Genomic DNA, 14,355 nt, shown 5'->3' with positions numbered 1-14,355 from the left:
CCGAATAGGGCGCACATTATTGGGCCAAAATCGCCCAAGTGCAGCCGAATAGGGCGCACATTATTGGGCCGCGTGAGTTTTATACCAATGCCGTTTGGGCCTATAAATTGAGAAGTACTCGTCCTCTGCAACTGCAAGTACAACGTGTCACAGTGAAAGTATAAACGCTCAGCGCCTGGCCGTTAGTGCAGTGCAGTACGGTGCAGGCATGAAGGTAGAGCGCGTCTTGCACATGAACGGGGGCGACGGCGAGACAAGCTATGCCTCCAACTCCAGGGTTCAGGTCTTTGCTTCGTTCTGCATGTCTATGGCTGTATATGCGATTGCGGCACTTATTCATGCGCTCCACGCATTGACATGCATGTTCTTGGTTTTTGTTCGTCAGGAGAAGGCCATACTGAAGACGAGGCCGGTGCTCCACAAGGCCGTGGCGGCGGCACACGCATTGTCGTCGCTCTCCTCCTCCTCCACCGGCGCCATGGTCGTCGACCTCGGCTGCTCGTCGGGGCCCAACACGCTCCTCTTCGTGTCCGAGGTGCTTGGAACGGTCGCCGATCAGCGTGAGGAGGAGTTGGCGGCGGCGGCGGGCGTCGGCCAGCATCAGGCGCCGTCGTCGCGTCGTACTGTGCAGCACCACGTGCAGTTCTTCCTGAACGACCTCCCCGGGAACGACTTCAACCTCGTCTTCCAGTCCCTGGACATGTTCAGGAAGCTGGCCGTCAAGGAGAAGGGGGAGGCGTTGCCGCAGTACTACGTCGCCGGGCTCCCGGGATCCTTCTACACCAGGCTCTTCCCTGACCGCTGTGTTCATCTCTTCCACTCCTCCTACTGCCTCATGTGGCGCTCCAAGGCAGGCACTGATTCACTCGTCTTCCTACTGTCCTTTTGGCATTAGTTACTATACACACTGATGATGTGTGTGTATATATGCGTGTCTAGCAGGTACCTGAGGAGCTCGCCAGAGAGACCGTTATAAACGAAGGCAACGTGTATATCTGGGAGACCACACCGCCATTGGTGGTGAAGCTGTACCAGAGGCAGTTCCAGGAGGATTTCTCCTTGTTTCTCAAGCTGCGTCACAAGGAGCTTGTGTCGAATGGCCAGATGGTACTGACATTTCTTGGCAGGAAGAACAACGACGTGCTGCGTGGCGAAATCAGCTACATCTGGCGGCTGCTTGCGCAGGCTCTTCACTCCCTAGTCAAAGAGGTCTGTACATGTTGTGCAACATCAAAACCACAGCGTTTTAAATTTAGAGAACTGAACGCTAGCTAATTAATGTGTCTAAAACGGGACAAACTAAAGAACTGAACCCAGTCCATGCTTCTTATATACTGATGCATCGCAGGGCCGTGTGGAGAAGGAGAAGCTGGACTCCTTCAACATTCCGTTCTACGCGCCTTCAGTGGACGAAGTGAGAGACGTGATCAAGCAGAGCGAGGCATTTGATATCAACCACATCCAGCTCTTCCAGTCCAACTGGGATCCCCATGACGACCTGGATGATGGCGACCTCGTGCTCGACAGCGTTAAGAGCGGTGTCAACGTCGCCCGGTGCATAAGGGCTGTCAGTGAGCCCCTAATCGCACACCATTTTGGCGAGCACATTCTTGACGATCTCTTCGAGATGTATGCGCACAATGTTGGTGTGCACCTCCAGAAAGTGAAGACCAAGTACGCTGTCATCGTCCTTTCTTTGAAGGCAAGACGTGTGCCAAAGTACCATGGGAGGAATGACGATTATTATTGAGTTCTCACACATGGCCTGTTTATTTGAAGAATCCAATGTCAAATAAAAGCTCCTACTACTACTACACAAAAAATGTGCTTATGGCATATACACATAACTGCAAATCGATTTAATAAATAAATTAGTTCCGCGTGACTGTTTTCGGCATTTGGCATATTAGTTTCTTTACTAATTCCTTTTTTATTTACTATGCCATTGGAACTTATACTGTTCCCTTCTGTGGCACTGGAAATTATAGTGTCCCTTTAATGTCATTAGATTCTTATTTTCCATCCCCTTTGTGCCATTTCGTTAGTTAGGAACTTGGAGGTGAGTATGACACAGGGACTGGAGCCACATACACCATTAATCGCTGCCCCGTGCTGCCAGTCCCACGCGGCCACACCTCGCCACCACCGCACCTCCAACCACCTGCAGAAGCTCGAGCGGCAGCCGGCATGGGTGGGGGCGCCGCCGCGGAGGCCCGAGGCGGGGAGGCCCCGCAGTGGTCGGCGCACACGGGAGGGGCGGGCGAAGCCCCACGGCGGCCATCGCGTGGGGATGTGGGCGGCGCCGCAGCGGCCCAAGGAGCGGGCGAGGCCCCGTGGTGGCCGACGCGCATGGGCGAGGAGCCGCGACGGCCCAAGAAGCGCGCGGGCGAGGCCCCTGGCGGCCGGCTCGTGTGGGGGCATGGGTCTGCGGCGGCGAGGCTCCGCGGGGGGCAAGGCGCGCGGCAGTGAGGCTCCACGGGACAAGGCACACGGCGGCCGACGCGTGTGCGCACAACAGCAATCCAGACTACTCCCGTCGGCCAGGAACCGACGGGAGTTAGCTGAAAACCAACGGGAGTTAGCTACTCCCGTCGGTTTTCGCGTACCCAGCCGACGGCAGTTACTCGACAAGGTTTAAGTTAACGCCCGTCGGCCCCAACGGGAGTTAACTAACTCCCGTAGGTTCTAGTGTGGCTGATGAGGATTATGGATTTTTTATTAAAAAAATAAATAAGCGCCGGGATCCGGCGCTGTCGTAGCTCCTCCCCTAGTCGACTAGCCGCCGGAGCACCACCACCACGACATGGACTAGAACGACGAGACGACGACGGCGCACTACTGCTTGCCCAGCCCATCCTGCCCCACGCCCGCCGGGGCTCGCCGCCATCGGTGCTGGAGCCGTCCGAAGTGCTGGAACCGTTCGAAGAGAGAGCCACCCACCGAGGCCCCCAGTGCTGGAGCCACCCGCGAGACCGTCGGTGCTAGAGACACCCACCGAGGCCGCCGCATCCGTTGGTGCTGGAGTCGCCACTCGGAGCGGCCATCGAGGTCTTCTCGCGCCGCGATCTGTCTCCTGCTCTGTGAGCCGCGCGGCCGCAGCTGCCGCTGCCGCTGCCCAGAGTCTCTTTCCACCGGAGCCGAGGCCTACTCGCCCTCGTTGGGATACCCTTCCCGCTCGCCGCGTTGGAGCCGCCTCCCGCCGAAGAGCCGCGCCGGGATCCGCCTCCGGCCGGAGCCGCCTCGCCGCGAGCCGCCTCCCGCCGGAGCCACTGCGCTGGGACCCACCTCCGCCAGAGCCACTGCACCGGGATCCGCTCCCTCCGGAGCCTCCACGCCGGGACCCGTCTCCCGCCGGAGCCGCCGCGCCAGGATCCGCTCCCTTCGGAGCCGCCGCGCCGCTCGCCCGCTCGCCGGGGTTGGTCTGCCCGAACCATGAAGTGAGAGAAGGGAGAACACGATGGAAGGGATAAGGGAGAGAGAGACGGGGCGTGGGTGTGAGAGAGGGGAGGGGCCAGGGTTCACATTCCCGGTGCTACTGTAGCGAAAACCGTTTTTTTTTTAATTTGACTTTTGTATTTTTAAATTTTGAACCGAAAAATATTAAAAACCGGACCAGTTTTCACCTCCCAGTCATCACCGGGAACGGGAAATTTTCCCGGTTTTCGGCCTTCCCGACCGGGAATGTGAACCCTGGGAGGGGCCGAGGGGGCGCTCTTTTTTATTCATTTCTGTGTAACTCTCGTCAGCCGTTCGAGGACCGACGGGAGTTAACTTTAACTCCTGTTGGCTACGTAGAAGCCAAATTTAACTCCCGTCGGCTGCCAGTTAGCCGATGGGAGTTAATTAACTCCTGTCGGCAACCCTAACCGTCGACGGGAGTTATTGTGGCCGACGGGAGTGTTCAATTTTCTTGTTGTGGTGGACACTGTTTGCATTGGCGGCAGCGAGGCGCCACGGGGGCAAGGCGCACAGTGGCCAGCACACGTGTGGACACAGCTCCTGTGATGGCCGAGGCGGCTGCATGGGAGATGAATGGAGAAAATAGACGGAGTGACACTGAGGGGATGGGAAATAAGAATCTAGTGGCGTTAAAGGGACAATATAATTTCCGGTGGCATAGAAGGGAACGGTATAAGTTCTAACGGCATATAGGATTTACTCTGCAATATGATATGATCACAGCGATTTCTTGGCCGCGCGCTCAAGATATGGCGAGGGCTCAATTCAGTCTGCACTTGTACAATTTTGCGTGTTTCTGGAGACAAGACATACATATCAATTCTTGATCAATTCTTTTTTGCAGGTCGTCTTCAGAGTGCGCTACAAAAGAAAAATAAAAAGAGACGTCTACTCAAATGGGCATGTCAGTCTCTAGAGACGTACTCTCTAGCTATGGATCAGATTTTTACCAAGTATGGTGGCCATCTTTTAAAAGAATCAGAGCCCGTTTGGCAGGGCTCTTCCCTTTTAGAAAACGGCTCCGGCTCTGGCTCCTCCATTTTTTGGCTCCTCAGGAGGAGCCGGAGCCGTTTTATAAAACTGTTTGGCAAAATGGCTCCTCTGTATTCTGGGCCCACATGTAGGAGAGGAGGAGCCGGAGGGAGCCGGGAGAAGCCACATTTTTGTGGCTCATCCCCGTAGTTTATTTTTGGCTCCGGCCACTCCTCGGGCTCCTCCGTAGGAGCTGTTTTTTGGACGCCGTTTGGCACGGCTTCACCTTGAGCCGGAGCTGCTCGAGGAGCCCTGCCAAAGGGGCTCTTAGTTCTAATAGTGCTTCTACTCTTTAGCTCTTGAGAGCTCTTTTAACAAACTCTACCAAAGATTGGTTGAGTGCAAAAACTCTTGCTAAGGCCAGAATAAAATTTCCCTTTTCTATATAAAAAAATACATATGCTCAGCATATATAACATTATAACTCCTACGTGATCACCAATGGGCGGGCCTTTTGATCCACGTTAGTCGTCGGCGAGCCCGTGATGAAAAGGGCCACGCTCCCGGCCCAGATGTATAAATGTATTTGGTACATGTCGTACTACATATGATTATATACTAAGCCGTTTTAGTACCAAAGGGGTTATTTTAACCAAGCGACACCAGCCTAAAAATAATACGTTGACCCTTTTCTCGCCAAGCCTGGTGGCGCAGGCTTGTTACCCTAGCCTTTGGGGGCAGGAGTTGGCACGTTGGGCGCTTTCTCTCGATCGGTTGTTTCACACTCTATGTGTGCCGCCTTAGCTTGCTAGCTAGGCTCCTCAGTTGGGTATCTCAGTTGGGTATGGGTTTGACTAATTAATTGGTAAGTTTGTCCCTCTGAAGCCCTGGAAAGAGAAAGCAACCAAAGATTTGGTTGTCCCACACTCTATGTGTGCTGCCTTAGTAGGGCATAACTCCGTGTTTGGAGTGAATCCAGAGAAGCGGGTTTTTTCCAGCTCCCAGCCCTTAGTTCATTTCAGAGAATCAATTCATGATTCTCTCTGGGAGTGATTTTCAGAAAACTGCTGCCTTAGTAGGGCATAACTCCGTGTTTGGAGTGAATCCAGAGAAGCGGGTTTTTTCCAGCTCCCAGCCCTTAGTTCATTTCAGAGAATCAATTCATGATTCTCTCTGGGAGTGATTTTCAGAAAACTGCTGTTTGGCAGAGCTTCACAGATTCACTCCAGATTCTCTCTGAGAATCAGGGAGCGGAGCTCTCCCAAACGGGGCCTTATTAGCTTTGCTAGGCTCCTCAGTTGGGTATGGATTTGACTAATTGGTGTCACCGCGCCAGTGTCAACCAAAAAGAGAGGCAATACGTTGTCCCTCTGAAGCCCTGGTAACTGGTAAGAGAAAGCAACCATCAGAAGATTTGTGCCCCTCGTGCCAACCCCTTTTTTTTACAAGTTGCTAAAGAGATTGAAATATGAATATTAGAAAATAACATAAATCTAAATTTGGCTCGTATATGCATAATCTGGACGCGGTCAGAAACACGCATGCCAGTCTACATTTGATAATGGTGCATGAGGTTATATATTAGAAGCTGAGCATCTTGACATTTCGATAGAAAATTAGAATATCTTTTTCACACGTAGAATATCGGTGTTACGAACTTAAAATGATTTTGATAAATCTAAATTTTTTTACCAAAAATAATTTTATGCTAATTTTAAATCAACATCGCCCACATTGGAAATTGACCTAATCGCAAATAGATGGAGGAAGGAACGCTCCACACATTGGTGGACCCCTAGTCTTGCTCACTTTTGCTTTGCACGTGCGAGTATGGAGAGAGCGCGAAGCCTTTGGTAGTTCAGCCTGCTCCTACAATTTGGATGAAATCCTACTATTCCTCTGAACTACGCCTTGATTTTAGAGAACCTCTAGCTAGGTTGCAATACCATGCGCAACCCAAGGTTCCTGACTTCTAAGAACCACTCATAGCACCCCTCTCGATCCACCATGGTTTTAGCTGACATGGTGGGAGAGGATGGCGTCGGATATCACGAGGGCCATGGCCTTGCACTAGCAGAGGATGAGGCCGAGGCGGGGATTCCTGGTGGTGGTGTCCAGGGAATGCAAGAAGAGAAGTGGCAGCTCCTCGACAAAAAGAGGGAAGAGAAAGACATAAGATGTTAATTTAAGAGCTAATTCTAGACCCACAATATTATATAAAATGACTTTATATGTCATGGCAATAACATAGAGCCTATAGTTATTAGCCTTTCTCTAACACAATACCCGGTCTGCAAAAATACTAAGTAGCCGTTGTTTTCAGGAAAAAAAATCCTATATGGCAGTCATTCAATGCCCATGAGGCTATCATGCTAGACGGAGTAGCCTAACAAACACGTGGTAGACATTAAAGTCTCAACCCGATCTGATATTTACACGGGTGTGCATTTAGGGATCCGACGCAGGTATAAGTTTCCTGTACAAAAGTCCCTTACAAATATGATTTTTAGAATATTACCGCCTGAATGTTAAAATTTCAGCTTGGATGATCCTACACCCACCATTTCCACGTGTTGTTAGGGACGCGCCCGCCGTGTCATGTGTCAAGAACCGGTCTAGCTACAACCGATGTAGAGTGCAAAACAAAACAAAAACATGCCGCTCTAGCCTTTGTTTTGTTCTCAGCTTTGGTGGTGTGTATCGTCACTGCCTTCCTTATCTAAAAAAAAAACCTTCGCATAGCGAGGTCCATTCGCACCAGGTGCAAGCGCTTTGTCGCCTCTGTTACCCCACGCCGATGAGATGCTCGCCGTCACTCATGAAGATGAAGTCAGGTTGCTGCCGCGTGTATATTCGTTGTGTATTTGTTGTGGCAGGGCCCTCTCTAGGGACTTTGATGTATTACTAGGCAGGTTGGCGCGCTTTGCGCGCCTGTATCAAAATGTTTGATCTAAAATAATAATAGAAATATATTATCATGTGCTACAGTTAAAGCAATATCATATTGATGTATTTTAACAACGTGTTGATGTATCGTGTGCTACAGTTAAAGTAATATCGTGTTGATATATTTTAACAATGTGTTGATGTATTGGATGAAGTCTGAAAGTTACAGGATATAGGTATAGTAGTTTAAAGTCCGAGAGCACGCTAAATGTATGGATATATATATTTTTAATAATTTTTTGTTTTATGTTAGTAGGTACGGTAGGTGGAGTGATTTACATTTATTATTGATTTTGGTATGGTTAAAGATAAGTTTAGTAATTTTATTTGATAGAAAAAATGATAAGATTAGAAATGAATGGATGACTCAATTATATTTTGCGAGTTCACGAAGTGAAAACAAAATCCAATAAATAATAGAGGATAAATATAGTATATAATTTTTTTATTATTTTTGTGTATAAAAAATAACTAAACATTTAAACATGTGGGTCCCACATGGTTTAGTTTTATATTATAAATTATTTTTAATTATTTTTTAATTATGAACAGTACCTGGGCCCACCTAAACAGTAGCTTTTATTATTTTCTATTATGAACAGTACCCCGGGATCACACGAACAGTGCTCCCGGGCCCGCATGAACAGTACCTCCGGCCCCACGTGGGGCCACGGCTCACGAGAGCGCGCCGAATCCTGGCGCTTTAGTATAGGTTATTGATTCCGGCCTCCTTCGAGGGGCCTTCATGTAATTCTGCTCCTTTTTAATATATATGAACATAAAAAAACGAACAAAGCAACACGGACCGTTCTAGGCGTCGAGGATCGCATCCCAAGCAAACTCTCAGGTACGGGACTTAAAAAAGGATAGTTTATGAGTTATCAGAAAGGAGAATGGTTTATTATACTGTATGTATGTGTGTGTTATCCGCTGCTCTCAGGCCTTATCACGAGGCATGTGCCAGCCGAACCACTATTTTAGCTAGTCCCTGTGCAGATGACAGATGTGCTGTTGCGTAGAGGCAATCAAGGTGTGTCGTGTGTCGTTGCATAAGCCTAATCTGCTGAACAGCCGCGAACCCGAGTCTCAGCTACTACTCTCAAGTCTCAGTCTCAAACCTCCGGGCGGCCGCCGCGCGACACTACTGCTTGGCAGCATGAGGCGGGCCAACCCTGGCCGCACCGGCGACGACGACGACGTAAACCCGCCGTCCGCGGCCGACCACGAGTCGCCGGCGCGGGAGAGAGATAAGATTGTTGCGTGGCAGTAAACTTGTTCGGCTGACCTTGGTGGCAAATGTGATGGTGGGTGTTTCAGATGATTGGGAGGGGGAGTTCTTCATTAAGCCGAACCAAATCGTAGGCAAAACTTTGATGTCACAGAAACAAATGCTCCAGTGATCATCAGCTCAGAGTCTCGTGCAGGTTCCCCTAGTATGGTACGATCAAAGCGGTTTCTTGCGGGGCTTACTATCTATCTACCGGAAGATAATTAAGCTAGCCAAATAAAAAGCCCACAAAGGCCCATTAACAACTCTCTCTGTTTTTTTCCTGTTCAACAATTGTAAATATCTAAGTCAACATCTCATGTGACCCATTTCAACATTTTAAAAATTCTAATTCAACAATTTATACATAGAAATGTTGAAACAATATAGATGTAATGTTGATTTAGAGAAGGTGGAATGTTGAATCGTTGGGAGTAAAATGTTGACATAGTTGAACACAAGCTCACCGCGGCGGCTCGCCAGCAGTACCCCGCGGCGGCGCCCGGCGGCGGAGAAGCCCAGCGGCGGCTCGCCGGCAGCCCCCCGTGGCGCCGCGCGGCGGCGGAGGCGGCAGCTCGCGGCAGCGCCCGGCAGTGGCTCGCCGGCAGCCCCCCGTGGCGGCGCGCGGCGCAGATGGCGCGGCAGAGCGCAGCACGCGCGGAGGTGGCGCGGCGGCTGAGCGCGGCGGAGCACGCGCGGAGCTGGCCGGGCGGCGAGCGGTGCGAGGTCGAGCGACGCGAGGCCGAGGGGCGTGGGGTAGGAGAGAGAGAGGTGGGAGATAGATGGTGAGGATGGTCTGCACGAATCACAAACATTGGAAGATGGGTGGGCTTTTATCATTCCGGAAGATGGATAGTAATTATGGTTTCTTGGCCTCACGCGCGCTTGCGATATGGCGAGGGCCCAACCGTATTTTTTGAGACCAGAGATAGAGATACTTGGCATGTATAACTCCTACGTGATCACCAATGGGTCGACCTTCTAGTCGTCAGCGAGCCCTTGATGAAAAGGCCACGCTCCTTGCCCACATATACATACTAGTAAAGTGTCCGTGCATTGCTATGGTAAACAATTCTATGTGTTTTTAGACAATTCCTTTTGGTTGCACTAAACAATTGTATGTGATCTTAATGTGACGTGTCGAAAATAATTCATTTATTTTGGTTGCACCAACTAATTCACATATTTACCTTGTATGAGCTAAACACTCTTAAAACTACGGTTTTATCAAGATGTCTAACTCTTGTGGGAGAATCTGTTTATAGGCAAATGCCAAATATCTAACTTAAAGTGCCAATGAAATTTTAACTTAGTTAAGCACATGCCAAATAGCTTGAATTTAAAATGCCGCGACACCTTGAATTTTAATATAATATTTATGCAGTTCGGTTTTCTCATATTTCCCCCATATGGAACAGGCAACATAACTAAAATCAAATGCCATTTCATGCAGTTCAATTTTCATGTATTTCAAATGGATGGTTAGCTACTTAGCTGTTTACTTTCAGAGATCATATTTTGGTAAACACTTCAGCAGTATCGTCGAAAAAAAAGAAGGTTTAGAGCTGTGTATTTTTGGCATTATGGAAGTGCTCACAGGTTTTAAGTTTTTTCAACAGGTTACTTAAATTACACGTGTGCTTCAATCTGAGATCCAACTTGGGTGTTGTTTTTGTTCCTATCAGCACAAGTAACAATGTTCAGAGGAAATACATGGATTACAATGTTGGCATAATAGCACCATCCACACAGTTTAATGGTAATCAGAGTGCTCTGATTAATCTGCAACTAACCTGCAGTTTGTTTCCATCACACAGCTTCCTCTTCAGATGTAAGGAAAGAGAAACGAGCAATGCAGTAGACGGTGTGATTCATACAACTTGTTCTTGAATTGAGGATACTGAGGAGCTGGAGGTGGAGCAGCTCCTGAGATCTAGCAGCACGTTCAGTGCTCCCCCACTTCCCCTTGCTTTGCTTCGAGTCTTCGACTCGACCTTCTTTGCATGTGGGAGCAAAGACAACACGTCCTGCATCAGCCATCAGATGCTCAACCTGCGCCTAGCATGCACACATGCGTCAATCGAATCACCCACCACTGGCAAGGGGAAGAACAGCCCACTCGCCTCGCCTGCAAGTGATGCGGCTAGAGCAGAGCATGTGATAAGAACCTTCTTCTTTTTCAGGAACGGCGCCCGTGGAGGCGGGCTCGGCGTCAGGGACCGGCCGCCAGGTCGTTGAAGCCAATGAGCGCGCGCTCCATGCGGTTTGGCGTAGAGTCACCGGGCTTCTCTGCATTTATTGCCGCCTCTGCGGGTGCGTCAGGTGCACTTCTGCTTCTTCTTGGTCAGTTCAGTACTTCAGTTCAAGCCGGGGCAGGCAGGGCGAGCGGTGGCAATGGCATCGGCTTGGTGGGCTGGGAGCGGCAGCTGTGCTGCTGCGGAGACAGCCATGGTGTGGCTAGGGGAAGGGCGTCGCGTCGCGGCTGTCGCGGGAAGGGCACCGCGGCGGGCGGCGCGTCGCAGCGGGCGCTGGCGCGCGCGATCTGTTTCGAGGACGGCGACGGCGGATCGGCAAGCTGCATCTGCGTTTAGGTTGTGGAAAAGATGAAGTTGTGGGCTGGGGACGGTGGCCAACCACGGGACGGGGGCCCAGCTCTGCGTTGGAGGAGGCCCATATCGGGACGGAGAGAAGAGACTAGGCCGTTGTAGTACCAAACGGATTATTCTAACGAAGCGGCACCAGCCTAAAAAAAATGCGCTGGCCCTTTTTCTTGCCAAGCCTGGTGGTGCGGGCTTGTAACCCTAGCCTTTGGGGGCAGGAGTTGGCACGTTGGGCCCTTTCTGATGATGAATGGTTTGCCTAGGCTTCTCAGTTGGGTATGGATTTGACTATGGTGCCATAGCACACTAGTGTCGTCGTCCCGACCATCAGAATATTTGTGCCCTTCGCGCCAACCCCTTAATTTTTTCCTCTAACTATATTTATAGTCAACCGTATTGATAATGTTCCATGTTATTCTATAACTTGCGTGTTGCTTTACAGTAATGTGTCAACCTTGTCTTTGTCTCACGTGATTTTTTTTAGTATATGAACGACAATGCTAGGTAACAAAATATCGATGACATTAATGAAAACAGATTGTATTCGGTAAAAGACCCCTCGAGGAAACACACCAACATGTGTTAGCGTATGGTTTTACAAGTCCTTAAGATCCAATTAGCTAAAGAGACTGAAATATTAGAAATTAAATAACATAAGTCTAAATTTGGCTCGTATGTGCATAATCTGCGGTCAGAAATATGCATCCCAATCTACATTTGATAATGGTGTATGGGGTTATATATTAGAAGCTGAACATCTAGACATTTCGATAGAAATTTAGAATATCTTTTTCACATGTATAACATCAGTGTTACGAACTTAAAATTATTTTTATAAAACCAGACTAATATTTTTTACATAAACTAATTTTAAAGCTAATTTTAAATCAACATGGCCAACACTAGAGATTGACATAATCGCCAATAGGTGGAGGAAGGAACTGTCCACACATTGGCAGACCCCCTAATCGTGCTCACTTTTGCCTTTGCACGTGTGAGATAAGGAGAAAGAGCCTATCGGCGAAGCCTTTGGTAGTTCAGTCTGCTCCTACAATTTGGATGCTGAAACCCTACTTTTCCCCTTGATTGCAATACAATGCGCAAACCAAGGTACCTTAACTTGTAAGAACCACTCATAGAACCCCTCTCGAGTCAGATAATCCACCATGGTTTTAGCTAACGTGGCGGGGAAAGATGGTGGCAGATAGCACGAGGGTCATGGCGTTGCGCTGGTGGAGGATGAGGATGAGGCCAAGGCAGGGGTTCCTGGTGGTGGTGTCCAGGGAATGCAAGGAGAGAAGTGGCAGCTCCCAGACAAAAAGAGAGAAGAGAAAGAGATAAGATGTTAATTTAGAAGCTAATCATAGACCCACACTATTAAATAAAATGACTTTACATGGCATCGCAATAATACAGAGCCCATAGTTATTAGCCTTTCTCTAACACAATGCCCAGTTTTGTAAAAATCGTAAGGAGCCGTCATTTTTAGGAAAAACAAATCCTATATGGCGGTCATTTGGTGCCCATGACGCTATGATACTAGACGGAGTAGTCTAACAAACATGTGGCAGATATTAAAGTAGATCTGATCATGGGCCACCCGAATCGACCCGTCCAAAAAAAATCCGATGTGACCTGACGCAACCCAAGTAGCAAGTCAGGCAATGATTTTTGACCCACACCGATTGGCGGGTCAGAAATAGTCCATGTTTTTTTGACCCAATCCAAAAAAACCTAACTCATCGGGATTGCTCAAGCCAACCCAACCCGACCTGGTGGTAGGCACGGGTCAGGTGCGGATCGTTCTAAGCAACTCATGCCCTACCCTTGACCCAATCCGGTCCGATATTTACACGGGTCAGCATTTAGGGATCTGCCGCATGTATAATTTTCCTCTTCCTATACCAACGGTCCCTTACAAATTTGGTTTTTAGAATATTACCTCATGAATGTTAAAATTTCAACTAGGACCACTATTTTCCACGTGTCATGAGGGACGAGTCCGCCGTGTCAAGAACAGGGCTAGCTACAAGTGTAGAGTGTCAAAAAAAGCTGCCGCTCTAGGCTTTGCCCTTTGTTTGTTCTCAGCCAAACAAACGAACAAAGCAGCATAGACGACTGTTCTTGATGATAGATGCACCGTTGTAGGCGTCGAGGATCGCATCCCAAGCAAACTCAAGGTACGGGACTTTTAAACTAGATTAGTTTGTGAGTTATCAAAAAAGAGAATGGTTTATTATTCTGTATATAATAAACCATACATACCATACATAAGTATCAGGGTGCTTAGCGCCCTAACTCCTGGCCCAACTCCACCGGAAAGTTCGATTAGTAGAATCATCGTACTAACGCAGATAAAAGAGTCTAAGGATCCCATCATAGCCTACTTGGCACTCCACCTACACGCCCTGGATGACAAGCACGACAAGCTGAGTGTCATGTATGCTGGGTTGGTGGCCTGAAATCGAGCATCCGAAGACCTCCTCGCCAAGCGCAAGACCGAGCTGCTACACCGAGGACCCAAATCAAGCACCGACCCGGCAACGTGTTAAAAAGATCCATGTTCAACCCTCACTGTCGGACAATGAGACTCCAGCCAGTGGCGGATCTAGAATAAATCTTAGGGGGGGCTCATCCTTCTTCTTTCTCCATTTTTCTCCTTTTCCTTCATTGTTGTGCCTAAAAATTGTTGCAGGGTTTTTCAGGAACTCCTTTGTGCGCGTGGGGGTAGGGGGGGCTGGAGCCCCCTAGCCCCACCGCTGGATCCGCCGCTGAGTCCAGCCAACGACCCTGATAGGGGGAGCCCTAAACCTTCCAAAGCCAGGAGCTGGGTCGGGAGGCGGAGTTGGGCTGGGAGGCGGCATGACGACGGCGCAGGATGAGGGCGGGCAACCCACGCGGAGAGAGGGGGAGAAGACAGGCCGCAGAGGAGAGGGAAGGACCGGCCAGGGTCCGGGCAGCCCAACACAGGGAGGGAGGCGGGCCTGCAGGGTGGCCCATACGGAGGGAGAGAGGAGACGGGCCATGGGGGAGGAGAGAAGTGGGCCAGGAGAGAAGAAGGGAAAGGGTTTGTATCTTTTCTCTCAATTTTTTTATATTTGTTTGGATTTC

The 14,355-nt window shown here is 49.4% G+C and overlaps 1 protein-coding gene across 1 annotated transcript; it reads left to right on the top strand.

Annotated features, from left to right (window-relative positions):
• Positions 1-208: 208 nt before the first annotated feature.
• Positions 209-1,750, top strand: LOC120713294 (anthranilate O-methyltransferase 2-like). Its single transcript, XM_039999283.1, has 4 exons — positions 209-283; positions 386-850; positions 943-1,209; positions 1,349-1,750. The coding sequence occupies exons 1-4, from the start codon at positions 209-211 to the stop codon at positions 1,748-1,750; spliced, it is 1,209 nt and encodes a 402-aa protein (XP_039855217.1).
• Positions 1,751-14,355: the final 12,605 nt, after the last annotated feature.

This window comes from Panicum virgatum, chromosome 6K (assembly GCF_016808335.1).
Source record: "Panicum virgatum strain AP13 chromosome 6K, P.virgatum_v5, whole genome shotgun sequence".
Lineage (NCBI taxonomy): Eukaryota > Viridiplantae > Streptophyta > Magnoliopsida > Poales > Poaceae > Panicum > Panicum virgatum.
This window is presented reverse-complemented; position numbering and strand designations above follow the sequence as displayed.